This window comes from Taudactylus pleione, unplaced genomic scaffold (genome assembly GCF_031769625.1).
Source record: "Taudactylus pleione unplaced genomic scaffold, aTauple2 ptg000012l, whole genome shotgun sequence".
In the NCBI taxonomy this organism is placed as follows: Eukaryota; Metazoa; Chordata; class Amphibia; order Anura; family Myobatrachidae; genus Taudactylus; species Taudactylus pleione.
Window position 1 is genome coordinate 18,848,299 of NW_028284415.1, and position 16,555 is coordinate 18,864,853.

Sequence of the window (16,555 nt, forward strand, 5' to 3'; positions counted from 1 at the left end):
GGTTCTGCCTTCAGCATTAATTTAACTTTCCAAAACAGCAATTATCTGGATTCTACACATAGGTTTTCATTATAAAATCTGCACTAGAAAGTGACAATGCCATACCCTCCAACATTTCACAGGAAAAGCCCGGTACATGGGGCGTGGCCACATACAAAAGGGGGCGTGGTTATAGAAAAAAGGGGCATGTCCACAGGTACTGTACATGGGGGCTGGAGGCAGCTGGCGCTGGCTGGTTTAACAGTCTAACTTCTGTACACCGGCGCTGGCGTGATTACGTCAGCGTCAGTGCTGACTGCACTGCAGAGAACCACGGAGGACAGAGCGGAGCCACCTGTCACTCAGCAGCGCTACGTGAGTCGCTGCTAAAGAATTTGGGAGATTGTATTCACCCGGTATAAAACGATACAGCCCCTGTTTGCCGGTACAGGCCTCTAAAAAACGGTACTGTGCCGGCTAAATCTGTATAGTTGGAGGGTATGTAATGCAGGTTTTCTTTTACGTGTTTGAATGAAATGCAGAAAATGTGTAGGAATAATATGGTAGAGCAAAAAGTCACACCATTTTCACTAGACAACTGATCACATTAAATTAGGGTTCCCTTGTGTTTATTAATGCTAGAAGATGGGAGATCTGGACATTAGAACTTCTTATCTTTGGACACTTCCTGTAGTATAGGGTGTTATTGCATACTTGCCTACTTTTGGAAACTAGTTTCAGGGAGATTCTATATGGCCTGAGAGTTTGCATGGCACACTGCTGAGGGGATACGTCATGCCCCCCCCGCGCCGCCGGTTCAAAGGCGCCCAGGGCACGCACCCCGCTCGCCCGGCCCTAGTTACGCCACTGCCTACAGTGGTCAGTACCAGTCTACACACAGTTCCACTCTACACACACACAGTGCCACTCTACACACACACAGCGGTCAGTGTCACCATACACACATGAACACACATAAGTTAGTGCCCCTCTACACATACTCAGAGGTCAGTTCCATGGAGCTGCTGGGGTAGAATCACAGACACTCACCTTGGGACCAGGCATTTATCCTCCTCTGGCCTCTCCACCGAGCTCCCAGACCCAGCCACCACCGAACAGAACTCTCTCCACCAGACCAGAGCTTCTCTCTGCGCCGGGCCGGGAAGCAGTTGGGAAGCCGGCAGTCGCAAATCCAACCGCCGGGTTCCCAACTGCTTAATCCCGGCAAGGTCAAAATACTGATGCCTGTCATTAGACTTACGCCGGGAGCCCGACACCTGGCTTACCGATCGAATGTAAGCCGAGCGCCGGGAGCGGACAGTCGCAGGGGGGAGGGGAGGGTTAGGTTAGGGGCTCCCAGAAGGGACTTAGGGTTAGGCACCCCCCCGGGAGGTTAGGGTTAGGCATGGGGAAGGGGGGGTTAGGGTTAGGCACCCCGGGGGAAGGTTAGGGTTAGTCACCCCTCGGGAGACTTAGGGTTAGGCTGCGAGGAAGGGGTTGTTAGGTTTAGGCACTTAGAGGAGGGTTAGGGTTATTCACTTGGGAGGGAGGTTAGTGATATGGGGGGGAATTAGGTTAGTTAAACATACCCTAAGGACGATCGGGTTTTCCTCCTCTGTCGGGCTACCGCTGTTGGGATTAGAACCACCAGCCATGCGGCCAGCGGTAAATCAAACTGATTCCGCTGGGCCAGCTCCAACATCATCCCTCCTTCCTTCCGCATATCTCTGTCCCCGCAGCTCCCAATGTGCAGGTAGGAGAGGGTGAGTGATCCACCACCGTTGCTGTTGCTATGGCCACTGCCGCTGGACACAGACACTGTGGTGTGTGGTCTCCATGCGGCTGCTCACAGGCTCTGCTGGGGTGGGCGGCTGACGCTGCCCACAGACCTGCGGGGTGTGGCCGGCCTATTTTGCATGGTTGCGCCAAGCTCCACCCCATCATGGCCGGGCTCACGCATGCGCGGTCTGGACTTCAGGTGGGGCTGGAGAATTCCAGAGGGTTAGGAGGGCTTTGCGGGCAGCGGGAGACTGGTGGGTGAAACGGGAGACTCCCGAAGGATGTGGGAGTGTTGGCATGTATGTGTTATTGTTTGATGATCACCAGAGAATAACTATTAAGAAAGCATAATGTTTGAAAAAGGTGCCTGAATCTGTAGGTGCTGGGACGGGGGGGAAGTGCTTTCCCCCATCCACTGACTCTAGTAGTATTTATGAAGTGCAATTAGATATTGTCTAGAGATCACATGTGATTTCCGGACATTAACGACTAAGGGGCCCCATCATTTGGAAGAGGAGATTCTCCTGTTTCAAATGAGGGTGATTCTGAGTTTACTGATGCCAAGATGGGAGATATATTCCCCCCTTCCTGGACTATATAATAATCTGTGCAGCATTTGGGAGTCCTCTGGTGATCACACATGGTCACACATTCCCGGAGATGCTGGGCTGCCCCCATGCTCTCCCTGCACTGTGAACAGATGCCATGCGTATGCACACAGCATCTATTCACCTGACAGTGCTCCCCACAACTTTCCCTGCCCCGCCAAAAGCAGAACAGTTGGGAGGTATGACCAAGAGGGCTATTTATAAAAGGGCGAATAACCCTAGATGTAAAAACGTTTATCACCGGCGTAACCTTTACTGGTGGTAAATGCCTCTGGCTTACATAGTGTCACCATATTACGCAAAGTGTAGAAAGAATATTTAATCATTGACTGCAATCCCTTATACACACTAACACACACAAGGGTCTAGTTTTGGCAGAAGCCACTTACACTACCAGTATGTATCTGAAGTGCAGGAGGAAACAGTACCAACCTGGAAAGACCCAGGCCCAAACAGGGAGAATATATAAACTATGCAAATAGGCCCTGTAATGTTTTGTATGTGCACATGTGTATGTGTGTATCTATGTGTGTTTTTAAACCCTTTTTTTTTTCCAGAACAAAAGGAAACGAGAGTAAATACTGGGTTTTTAGTTTAATTGGGAATGAATGAGTAGGAGAGTCTGCTCGCTGTGCACAGCTATGAACTTGCGTAACTCTTACCAATTCGGGCTAATATAATTCATCAATTATTTTTTGTTTTGTTTTTATAAAAGCAGTGTTATATATAGAGTGGCAGACAAATCATTATGTTTTATTGTGAGCCTACTACTGGTTTGCAAAATAAATACTGTCTGGAGTAATCTGTGTGTCATTTGCAATACAGACACATTTGCTGTCTTTTTAGGAGTGCTCAAGAAGGTCACCAAGTATCAAATCAGGGTAAAACAAGTAAATTGTGCTTTAATACTAGCAGTAATGTAGAACAAAATGCCATGGCAGGGTACTAATTATTTCTTGAGCCCTCTCTAGTGCATGAGCAGCTACAGTAGTCTGCATATCAAATTATACACAGTCCCCGTGTCGTCCTTTTAGGTGTCTTGCCTGGCATACACTGCTGAGAGTCTCTTACACTGTGTGTGCTGTGAGGGTGGGAGGGTAAGGCAAGAGGCAGGTAAGCTGAAGGACCAGTTCAGAGACAGATAGCAGGTCTAGTCGAAAATGACTACTATCTTGTAAGACTTATAGGATACTTAGTACTCATTTCGACTAGACCTGCTGTCTGTCTCTGAACTGGTCCTTCAGCTTTACTGCCTCTTGCCTTACAACATCTCCCACCCTCACAGCACAGAATCAGTGGCTCACCAATGCCACCAAGCCTCATTGTGCCGCTATAGTGACTATTTTAAAGTGAAACAAAAAGTGTAAATATATTATACATTCAGGCCCTGATTCAGAGCCGGACGGTCTGACAGCGCACTCGCTCTGAATCAGGACCGTCCCTCCTACTTTTTGGAGCGGCCTCCTGGCCGCTCGCATAGCTGTAGGTGACCACCCACAGTTATAGCGAGCGGCCAAAATGATGGTCGCGATGGTCAAGACCATCGCGACCATCGGGCTTGCGACGAGACCCTTGTGGTAGGGTCTCGCTGCCGCAAGCCCTGGAGTGCTTTTGGCTATATCAGAGCCAAAAGCACTCCCACTGACATCACTAGAGGAACAGCTCCGTCTGGGCAGCCACGCCCCCGGCACGCCCCCACCAAAGGAGGCGTGCTGTCAATCACCATCGACAGCACGCCCCCTTTGGTGCGAGACCCAGGACCCGGCTTGGCTGTCGTTATTCGGGTTTCGCGCATGCGCACGACGGAGCTGGTCTGAATCAGGCCCTCAGTGCGTAATGTTCAATAAAATGAGATGAATACTTGGCAGTCTCTTCATATATATAACACCTGTTCAAGTGAATAATCTTAAAACAGAGCCACAGTTATTATAGCTACAGATGCGTCCAAGTTCATTGTGGCTGATTGCGCCACAAACGTGCTCGCGTATCGAGCTATGTGCCAGGATACGCTATGGTGCGTCCCCGATCGTGGGAGTGCGTCTCCCATTCATTCCTATAAAGACGCAAATACGCGTCTTCGATCACGGCAGTCTGCCTTGCGCCACGAATGGCGCGATTCGCTGTGCTACAGACAAGAATGTAACTGGGCATATCTGTACAATGTGTGGTACCCTTTGTGTCTCTCTCTCTCACTCTCTCTCTATATATATATATATATAGTGTGTATATATATATATATATATTATACTATTCGGTGTAGTAAAGGTTATGGACCTCATTCAGAGTCGGTCGAAGCGGCCGCACGGTCGTACGGGAAAAGGGGCAGGATATTCAAATGATTCCCTCGCAAGTTGCGTCCCTAAGTTCAGATCAGTAGCTGGCCGACCAAGGGGAGAAAGCGGTCGGAATTAAAAAAAATACGCCCCCTTCTCGTACGCATTGCACGTCATCTCCGGGCATATAAGGATTAATCGAGACCATCGGGAACCATCGAAACTGGTCGTAGAGCCTAAGGTTGACCATACCCTCTCTTAAGCTCTACAATCATATCAGTGTAAAAACCTCCCATGTCACATGTGCCATGACGCTTCTTTGTGAATTATGCACTCCAATAAACCATATGCACTCCCATAAAACGCCGTTCGCATAATTAGGCACGCCTGCATTCAGATCTCCACTCCCCCGTTTTCAAACACCTTCACCTGTTACCACCCACAAACGTCACTCAAACTACCGACCTGGCTGTGTTCAAGGAGAGAGAAATTTCTGATTGTAGCGGCTAGTTTGCGCACGCGCATTGCGAACTTTACGCATGCGCAGTATAGCGAACATCGGTGGCGTACGACCGTGCGGCCGCAACGACCGACTCTGAATGAGGTCCTATATGTCTATAGATTTGACCAAATTGCAACCATTCTTTTCAGCAGATCAGCATCTCCCAAATAAAAGTGGACAAAGCTCAGATAATAGCACAAAATGGTGGAACTTTTCCCTTATGTTTGGACCAAGATGAGCGCAAAATCCTTCAAAGGGTTATAAAGTAAGCCACATTTAAACATTTACTTATATTATTGCATTTATCATATGTCAGCATATCTTTTTAGAGAAGAACCAATGAGGATCATGGACATTGCAGGGCATAGACAGTACCACAGTCCATAAACATATAACATAAAATGAAATAAATGTGGCTATTTCACAGAGCTTTACTGAAAGGATAACTCAGCTCAAATATGATATAATATGGCTGCTGCAACATACTGGTGTTAAGGCTCATACACACTAGACGATAGAACGATATATGAACGAAAACGATATTGTTATTGTTCATAGCGTTCAATATCGTCCAGTGTGTATGAACGTTATCGTTAACGATGCGCTCTCCTACGAATCATTAACAATGTCTTTCATCGCCTGAACTTGCAGGTCAATCTGACGATCTCATCAGGAACTGCATGTTCAGGGATGAGGGAGAGTGACGTCACTAAACGATATCATTAACGATTTCATTCAGTGTGTATGCACGATGTCATTGGGCTGGGAGTTAAGGGAAAACACTTAACGATATCGCTCATGGAGCATATTTTGTAGTAGCCTGCACTGTACAAGCTCCAAAATGGGTGCGTGCAGGTACCGGCGAGGCAGAGTCTGATCACAACTATACTTACAGCCTAGGATACACAGGGACCCTAACTGATAAAGATGGAGCCACATTATTGCAACTTCTTAAAGATGGTATATATTTTCATACACTGTCCATGTAAAGTGTTTCACAAATAGCCATAGTATTGGCGCCACGCCAATACTATGGCTATTTGTGAAACACTTTACATGGACTGTCCTAATTGGTGATAGGGACATCTGTGCCTCCATTGCTAACTCTGCCTTCAAATTAGACACAAAAAGGGTATTTTGGGTAACATCTTATTATTAAAGTATTTTACAAATGTACATTAATTGTCTCTATTCTGCCCCTTGCCAAATAGATGTGAGGTTTCACCATGCTACAAGCCAGAAATGAAAGACTTCCGCAAAATGTACAGGCCCCACTGGTCACAGACCCCACAGGACCAGTTCTGTTCCCTCTTGTGTTTGCCAGTAGCTACTTTCAGTGGTGCTCAGCTCTGAAAGGAAGAGGAGACATACAGTGATTTGCCTTTCAATCAATGTGAGGATTCCTCTGGTCTGCTTTGCATATCAGTTTATGGAACTGGAGACTCAGCTTCTCTGCGGTACAAAGATCTCCTTGTATGTAATAATGATTGCCATTGTCAGGGAATGACAACAGTTGGGCTTGCCTTTTAATTAAACTTTACCATCTTGGCATTTGGAAATCACAACCATCTGACTACGCTGTGGTTCTTAAAGCAAGTCTATCATTTTCTGGTCTTGATTGTGGAATGTGGACAAATTATCATGTACAAAAATGGACATTCCCAATATCAAACTTATGAGGAAAAACTAAGGACTGTATTCCTAAATGACGTTTTCTGGAATTCTATGCAACTCACACTGATGGACAAGTGGTTTCATGAAAATGGCTGACAAAAACTGGCAACATCTTCAGATGAGTCTGTCAGCTATATAGTAAGAAACAGATTTTCAAAAAGGCAAATCTTTTAATAATTTTCTTCCTTATTATTATTTTTTCCTTTTAAAACACACTGTATTTGTAAATATATATTTGACACTTAAGACAAATTTACAGCACTTCAAATAATGTTTCAGGAACTGATGATTGTAAAATGGTTTATTTTTTAATTGTGTTACATTGTATGTATTTATTATTGTGGTGAGGAGGCTTGATTATTACATAAATCAGTTTCTAGGTGGCAGACTCAAATATCAGTTGCTCTCAGCAGTGCCTAAACTGAGCCTGGTCCTGACTTTCTCCACAGATTCTGGACTGGATCTCGTTTTTTGCATACAAAGGCTTTCTGATTTATGCCAATATTTGCAGAATGGTTCTTACCAAAATTTCCAGAGGTAAATATTAATGTTTTGCAAAACTGCAAAATAATGACAGTTGGGCCAACTTGCTTAAATATAATTTAGCATTTCGAATGATATTATTAAAAAAATAATTAACTATGGGCCTGATTCAGAGCTGAACGCTCTGACCAGAGCGCTCGCTCTGAATCAGGGCCCTCCTACCTTTTTTTGGAGCGTCCTCCACCCACAGCTATAGCGAGCAGCCATGATGATGGTCGCGATGGTCTTGACCATCGGGCTTGCGACGGAGACCCTGCGGTAGGGTCTTGCTGCCGCAAGCCCTGGAGTGATTTTGGCTCTATCAGAGCCAAAATCACTCCCACTGACATCACTAGTGATGTCAGTGGGGCCGGCTTGAGACAGTAGGCGTTCCCATGGAAACGCCTCCGTCTGTCAATCAACATCGACAGCACGCCCCCTTTGGTGCGAGACCCGGAGCGATGGTGAGCCCGTCGCTCGCCGGGTTTCGCGCATGCGCACGACGGAGCTCCCTCCGTCGTGCGCATGCGCAGTGGGGAACATCGACCCGCTTGCGAGCGTCCTGCCGCTCGCGAGCGGGTCTGAATGACCCCCAATGTGTATTGTTTTATGATAAATCCCCTTAAATTTAGTGTGGTAAGTCCAATAAGTTTTACCACTTAAATGTACTGCACCTTATAAATATTACATTTAAATTATAACTTTTAATAACCTTTTTTATGGTATTTTAATCAACAACTGGAAACGTTTTAACAAATTGCTAATATAGTATTCCTTGCTTCCACCACATACCAGATCGTCAAAATTATAAGATGTTAAATTTTGTAATTTTTATATTAGCTATTCTTATATTGTAAAAAAAAAAAAAACTATATTGGATTAAAATGCCATTTAATCTAATCATCTGTCTTTGTGCAATAGGTTTTTTTTTTTTTTACCATTTTGGGAAGGATTGCTTTTTTAACCTGTTTATCTTGATGAATTGGGAGTAAGCATTAGCAGGAATATTGTACAAATGTTTCATTAACAAATAATATTTTTCTGGCTTACAACAAAAAGTAAATTTTATATGCCTGTAATTAGTACATTAATTTAAGAGAAAAAAAATCAAATGTAATGTTAAATAAATTTTGAATATAAATAGGTTTGTGTCTCTTTATTAATACAGTAAGAATGGTGTGCATTGTGTCTAAAAGTACAAACCCACAGGTAAATTTGCTACGGTTTGCTGTCATTTTGAATCTGATGGGCATCACCAGTGGTACGGGGGGCAAAATACAATATTTACTAAGGGTAGGTTTTGACAGTGTTTATAAAGATGCCATTGATGTGCATCCATGTCTAAACCTCTATCCAGCTGAAAACACCTTATAAATCCACCACAGTTTTCAAGTACTGAACAGATCCCTAAGAGTTTTGGCATTTTCAAATCCTTATGCCTCAACCGCTTTAACCATTTTTTTTTAAATGCACAGTATGTATACAGCATACTGCAAAAGCAACCAAAGAGTTTTTTAAGGCTAAAAAGTGGAATGTTATGCAATGGCCAAGTCAATCCCCTGACTTGAATCCGATTGAGCATGCATTTCACTTGATGAAGACAAAACTGAAGGGAAAATGCCCCAAGAACAAGTAGGAACTGAAGACATTTGCAGTAGAGGCCTGGCAGATCATCACCAGGGATGAAACCCAGCGTCTGGTGATGTCTATGCGTTCCAGACTTCAGGCTGTAATTGCCTGCAAAGGATTTGCAACAAAGTATTAAAAAGTGAAAGTTAGATTTAGGAATGTTTAGTTTGTCCCATTACTTTTGGCCCCTTAAAAAGTGGGAGGCACATATAGAAACCGTTGTAATTCCTACACCGTTCACCTGATTTGGATGTAATTACCCTCAAATCAAATCTGAAAGTCTGCAGTTAAAGCACATCTTGTTTGTTTCAATTCAAAGCCATTGTGGTGGTGAATAGAGGCCAAAATATGAAAATTCTGTCAATGTCCCAATATTTATGTACCTGACTGTGTGTGTGTGTATATATATGTATATATATATAATATATATATATATACGTGGATTTCCTGGAAGGAAGGATGCACACGCCGTTAAATGTAAAATCTCAAACTTTATTCATCACAAGGCTTGATCAGAAAAATATGATCATGGTCGACGTTTCGGTACACATCTGGACCTATTTCAAGACCTCAATACAATCACGTCACAGATATATTGTATTCAGACAACAATATACTATGCATCTGTGGAAAATAAGAAAAAAAACAAAATAACCTGTCTATCAGGCTCCTGTAAAACCAGGGGTGATACCAATATACAAAAAATATATATATAAAACTATATGAATGTGGCTAACACTGACACCACACCATAGTGAAAATAAGTAATAAATAAAGCTGCCAATTAGCCTGTGCTCCCAGCATGCAGACTGCCTAATGCTAAAAAGATATGACGCAGTATTACAATACCTCTAATTGCTTCCAGCGACAGCATGGTTAAATGATCAGAACATGAGACAATCTCATGATGTGCAAATGGGGACTTGGTCCAAGCATAGACCAGTACAAGACAACTAATTAACCTGTAGAAATATAGCATGATAATAATCATATATTTGGCCAACTTGTATAAGTGATATAACCATCGTGCAATGTGCACAGAAGCTTACCCCAAAATTCAGGTATAATCATGTAGCGTGCTGTCACTGGCCGCACACCGCCGCGGGTACAGGCATGTACCCTCGTGGATGTGAACTTCCTGCTCAATCGCGGCTAGAAAAGCCATCCGACCGGAAGAGATCATCACCAGTACAGCTTCCGCGTGTCGGAGTGACACGCACGCCTCCTCCGAATGGCTAGTACTGGCGTCCACGTGACAAAACTGTCACATGGTCAAAAAGGATATGGAGCACACAGATTTAAGCTTACAGGAACCTGATAGGACTGACAGTATATGTATACAATCATATATTGATCGGTAATGAATATAAAGGACTGCATTAACAATAATAATATTAAAGAATATTAGAAACACTGTTAAAATTAAATTACACACAGAAATTCTTTTAAAAAAAATCTTTCCAAAGGATATATTTCCAAAGGATAATTTATGCAACATTTCTTATAAAAATGTTTACAGGTGTATATGTATGTATATATCTAAGGAGGTGTGGCTAGATATTTTATCAACCCAAAATCAATAAATACCAACTCATTCTAACCTATTTATGGAAGTACAATGTGATTGAAAAGGTAAGTATGATATACTGCCAACCAAATATAAAGAATAGAACTAGGGGGCGTGGCCTGGCTGGTCTAGGGAACAGACGTGTGTCACATCGGCTCCTGAGTTAAAGAGTCAAATTGACCCGCTAGTGACATCCCCCTGGAATCGAGGGGTTATCCACCAGCTCTAGAAGCTCATCTGAAGCTAGAGGGACAAGGCTTAGCAGAGTCGGGAAATACCTTATGTGTTTTTGCAGACTGCGGCCTGACTGTCCCTTCACAGTCTTGGGCTAAATTTCCCACCTAACCCGATGAGAAGATCCGGCACCCTGGTCGCCTTCTAGCCTGCATCGGGTACCCCGGAGTTTTCTTTGAGCTCCTGCAGACCCCAGCGCTGCCTGTACTTACCTTAAATGCAGAAGAGTGACCCCGGACTGGTGTACCTGGCCGTGACCTCCATCTGCCCTGAGACGCGGCTTCTGGCTCCCTGCCGCTGCCGCCTGGCTGCTTGGTTGAGGCCGCTGTTCCCGGGTCTCCCACATCACGCCACCCGCCCTCAGTCGCGACTTTCGGCTCCGTGCTGCTGCCGCCCGGCTGCTTGGCTGAGGCCACTGCTCCCGGCTCTCCCGTATCACGCTACTCACCCTCAGACACGGCTTCCGGCTCCCTGCAGCTGCCACTCAGCTGGGGCTGCGGCTACCGGCTCTCCCGCATCACTCCATCCACCTTTGGGCGCGGCTTCTGGCTCCCTGCTGCTGCCGCCCGGCTGCTCAGCTGGGGCAGCTGCTGACACCTCCAGCTCTGGGCAGTTTATTTGCCAGCACGACCAGTGTTGCCGCTGTGTCCTGCACCCAGTCGGGGGGTGGACTGGACACGACTGGAACCCTTGGGACTGCAGATGTGCGGGGTCTGATTGCAGCTGGAAGAGATCCGGATTGGAAGCTCCTGAGGTCCTTCTGATTCCCTGACACTACTGGTGAGTGTTAATACTCCCTTGTCCTGGTGTTCTCAATTACCAATCTCCCAGCCAGCTGATCACTCCAGAGGAGTTAAATAACAGCCACTGCAAGTCTCCCACTTCTAATTCTCCTTGACTGAAGATTTCGCCACCTTGTGGTACACAGTTATAACCACACTTTATACATATTACAAATCCTCTTTTACTAATACCAATTATTTCAGTTTAAAATATTGAGGTTTTTTTTTTTGCTATATATACCTCATATACTACTATATTATTATACGGACGACTTGAGACTCTGATACTAGCTTCATTGAAAATGTGATATTGGCTTTCACCATGAATACCTAGCCAGCAGCCTCGGGGGGTCTGTGCTCATTTGCAGTCCCTCTATGTGACGTCTTTTTAAGTATTACATTCCACATGCCCACTTCACCTTTACATTATCTTATTATCTCTGAACATGGGCAAAGATAAAAAATCTGCTCAAAAGAGGGAGGACCCTTGTCCCCGAAATGACTCCTCTCAATCGGACCTGAGACCCTTCCTTCTCCCAACCCCTTCCAAAGTTCCTGCACTCAATCCATCAGATTCACTTTCAAATTCATCTAACCCGCCAAGCCCTTCCTCAGTTGAGGATTCCGCCCTTCAATCCTCTTCCAAACTGGGCAGCGAGATTAAAGAAATCTTGACATACATCAAGACATTGCCTACCAAACAGGACCTACAAACCACCATCAGGCAGGAAATGGCGTCTGTCAAGCGGGACTTGTCACTACTTTCAGATCGCCTCACGTCTTTGGAAGAGACTCAAGAATCTACGGACACAACCCTATCTAAGTTGACAGATATCATCTCATCACAGTCAGCTGAATTGCATTCTCTAAAATCCAGGGTGGATGATCTAGATAACAAAGGGAGAATAAATAATGTCCATATTAGAGGCCTCCCCGAAGATGTCCAAACCCCTAACCTCATCGAAGCCCTGACTAAGATTTTCAATGAAATTCTCGGCAATGACCGGCATGATAAAATTGTTTACGTCCTCGGGGTCTTTCATCTGATAAGCCAAGGGATGTAATTTGTCGCTTACACTACTTTTCTCAAGAAGATGAGATTATGCGTAAAGTCAGGCAATTGGAAGGTGTCGACGTCAATGGAGATACTATTCACATATATCAAGACTTATTTTGGCATACACTTCAGCTTCGCAGAGCCTTAAAATCGCTAACAGATGAACTCCGCAAGTGGCAGTTGAAATACCGATGGGGCTTTCCATTTCACCTTCAGGTTACTTTCTCCGGTAAAACACATCTACTCCATACACCCTCAGATCTTCCAGCATTCTGCTCTATGCTGGGCCTACCACCTGTTGAAACGCCTGAATGGAAAGATCCTTTGGCCCAACTGGTCTTACCTCCTCGCTTAGAGAACTACTCTTCTTGGCATTCGGTTCAGCATTCCAGAAGGCAATTGAAAAATCATCCTCATCCGCCTGAATTGGAGGACACTTGAGGTTTTTTCTTGATAGTGTATTTTTGCTAGACGCTTAATGTTTTCCATTATGTTCAGGTTTATTATTATATTCATAACCTAGGAAAATAATTTATGATGTAATATCTAAATTTTTGATCTATTATAATTACACTGGCTATGCCAATATGGTCTTGTAGGTCTCAACTAGTTGTTTCTTGTTCTACGTTTCGGGGACGATTGGTTACCCTCACTGTAGCTACATGTTTTCATGTTATAATTCCAATCTTACTAGCATTTTCTAGTTTAAAGATATTTAATATCTGCATCTGTCTTTTCTATTGCTAAGATGTCACTGTTTAAATTTATTTTTGTTTTATATTAGGACTGCATTTGACTATGACCCCCTATGACCCCCAACCCGCTATTCATGTTACCATTTACTGAGATATTGGTTTGTTAGAAATCTTCCACTGTCTCAGTTGTGGGAATTCTAATGTTCTTGATGTTGTATAACATTGTTTTTTTTATTTTTTTTATTTTCTTTTTCTTTTTCTCTTGTTCTTCTGCCTTTTCTTTTCTTTCCCTTTCTTTATCCCAGGGACCACTACCACACTTCCCTACAAATCTCCTCTGATGACTACAGCTGCCAAGCTTATTGTTTCCTCCATTAATGCTCGAGACCTAAACATCCCTGAAAAAAGATCGTAGCTATTGCACTCTTTATGGGCAGATAAAGTCGACATGGCTATGATTCAGGAAACCAATTTTAAATTTGGGGTACGCTCCCCTTCCCTTCTTGACCGTCATTATCCCACTGTGTTCTTTAATAATAGTCCTGAGGGGAAATCTAAGGGAGTTGCGATTCTTTTTTCAAAACGATTACCCATCTCTACTTCTAATTACTTGTCAACTTTTCCACCAGGACTTTACATTTATTAATGTATTTGCCCCTAATCAGGCACAACATAACTTCCTGAAATCTGTTTTGGACCAGCTCGATTCTCGGTTAAAGGGTATTATAATTTTAGGGGGAGACCTTAACTGGACCTTAGACCCTATACTCGATGTTTCTTCTAACTCCCCTCGGTTCTCACAAGCTAAATATAGACAGGTTGAACAGAGTTTCCATGATCACCAGCTGGCCGACTCTTGGAGAATTTTGCATCCCACAGGTCATGACTATTCATTCTATTCCAACCCCCACAAGAAATACTCTCGTTTGGATTATTTATTTTTGAGTCACAGACATCTCCACATGGTCGGATCATGCCCCTGTTTCTTTGACATTGACACTGCCTAGTCTTTCTCTCGGACAATGGTCATGGCGGCTTAATGAATCTCTTTTACAAGATGCCTATTGTAAGACAGAGGTTGACATGGCTCTCTCGGATTATCTGGCCTTTAATGTTACTCCCGAAGTTTCACAGGTTACTATCTGGGCAGGCTCATAAATGTGTAATTAGAGGCAAATTTATTCAACTCGGATCTTACATTAAGAAACAGAAATCTGCACGGATCTCGGCCCTTCTCCAGCGTATCAGTCTACTTGAGACTTCACATAAATCATCTCTATCTGGCGATATTTATTTGAAGTTGTCAGAGGCTCGTGCGGAACTTAATAGGATACTTTACGGAAATGTAAAAGCCGGTTTTATCAGTGGAGTAATAAGCCAGGGAAGCTTCTCGCTCGGGCTTTGAGGACTCAGCGAGCATCTGGATTTATCTCAACTATTAAAGATAGTTCAGGCGCAGCTCACTCATTGACATCTAAAATTGCTTCCTGTTTTCGACAATATTATTCAACTCTCTATAACCTGGTGGGTTCCTCTTCTAAATTATCACCACCCGCTTCTTCCCAAGACATATTAGAGTACCACTCCACAGCCACCTTTCCCACCTTGTCTGCTTCAGATAGAGATGCCCTGGAGCTTCCCTTCACAATGAAAGAACTCGACTCTGTCTTATTTTCTTCCCCTTCAGGTAAAAGCCCAGGCCCAGATGGTATAACCATCGCCTACTATAAAACTTTTAAAGATAAACTGGCCCCAAAGCTTCTAAATGCCTTTTAAACAATTTCCTCAGACTCTCAGTTTTCTAGACAATCTCTAGAAGCATATATTTCGGTAATCCCTAAATCAGGCAAGGCTCCCTCCCTATGTCCGAGCTACAGACCCATTTCACTCCTTAATGTTGACCTTAAACTATACGCCATACTCATAGCCAATAGATTACATCCACTCCTCCCACAGTTGGTTCACAACGATCAAGTAGGGTTTGTCAGGGGCAGAGAAGCTCGTGATAATACAACTAAAATTCTTAACCTGATTCAGCAATTGTGTCGCAGACAAGTGTGCCTACCATTCTTCTATCAACTGATGCTGAAAAAGCATTTGACAGGATTAGTTGGCTATTTATGAGGTCTGTTCTCGGTCACGTGGGATTGGGTCCTCTCGCTATACAGAGGATTTTAGCCCTATATGAGTCTCCATCAGCGAGAGTGAGGGTCAATGGCACCTTATCAGATACCTTTTTAATAAATAACAGTACTCGACAGGGATGCCCATTATCCCCGCTAATCTTTGTGCTTTGCATGGAAGCCCTAGCGAGGTCTATTAGAACCAACCCTCATATCTCAGACGTTCAAGTCGGCAGCAAATAATACAAACTCGTATTATTTGCTGACGATCTCCTAGCTATTATTTCTCAACCGATCACATTTTTACCGCACTTGATGTTAGAATTTGAAAAGTTTGGGAAATTATCCAGCTTTAAAATTAATTTCTCGAAATCCAGTGCCCTTAATTTATCTGCTCCCTCCCCTATAACAGCGAGTCTCCAAGGTTCCTTCTCATTCACCTGGCACCCGTCCCATATCACATATTTAGGGATTAAATTTACTAGAAATCTGTCACAATTATTCCAAACAAATTTTCTCCGCTTTCTTTCCTCAATCCACTCGGATTATTCCCAATGGCACCTGAAGCAGCTTTCTTGGTTAGGAATGATTAATGGAACAGAAAAACACTGCGCTCTGATATTTATGTTGGGACATAAGAACAACACATCAATGTATTAAAAGAATTTAATGCTTAAATTATAATAATAATAATAAAAAACAAAGACACATGTATATAAACACAAAGATAAATATGAAAAATAATAAAAAAATAAGCGAGCCTGCTAGAAGCAAATATATTGAGCTAGACCAGATCCCCAAAGGTCTGCAGATAAATAAACATCTTTCTATTAATGATGACCCTGAGCTGATGAAAGAATGGGAATCAGCTTTGAAGGGCTGCTCTATCTCTTTGCTAAAAGCACTGGTTGGGTATAGAGAAAGAAAAATAGAAAAAATAAATAAGGAAATAGAGCAGGTTCAAAAGGACCTTTTGATTTTTAAAGATGACCCGGAATTTAAAAGACGAGAGTCAGAACTGGGTAAAAAGGTCTCTAGCTTTGAGAAGGAACTTATAAATAGGAAAAAAAGAAAACTGGTAAGAGATGATAAAGACTCCTATATACAGGAAAATAAAAATCCCAGGAGATC

The 16,555-nt window shown here is 43.4% G+C and overlaps 1 protein-coding gene across 2 annotated transcripts in view; it reads left to right on the forward strand.

The window, feature by feature from the left end:
• The window catches only part of PIK3R5 (phosphoinositide-3-kinase regulatory subunit 5), a 65,644-nt gene extending 57,214 nt beyond the window's left edge, over window positions 1–8,430 (forward strand). The window contains exons 17-18 of one of the 2 annotated variants that reach the window (XM_088468465.1): window positions 5,291–5,406; window positions 6,353–8,430. In XM_088468465.1, coding sequence (XP_088324591.1) covers window positions 5,291–5,406; window positions 6,353–6,494 — 258 coding nt within the window. In that variant the 3' untranslated portion in view covers window positions 6,495–8,430. The remainder of the gene's footprint in view (window positions 1–5,290; window positions 5,407–6,352) is intronic. The other variant, XM_088468466.1, reaches the window with a different exon arrangement.
• The last annotated feature ends 8,125 nt before the right edge of the window (window positions 8,431–16,555 follow it).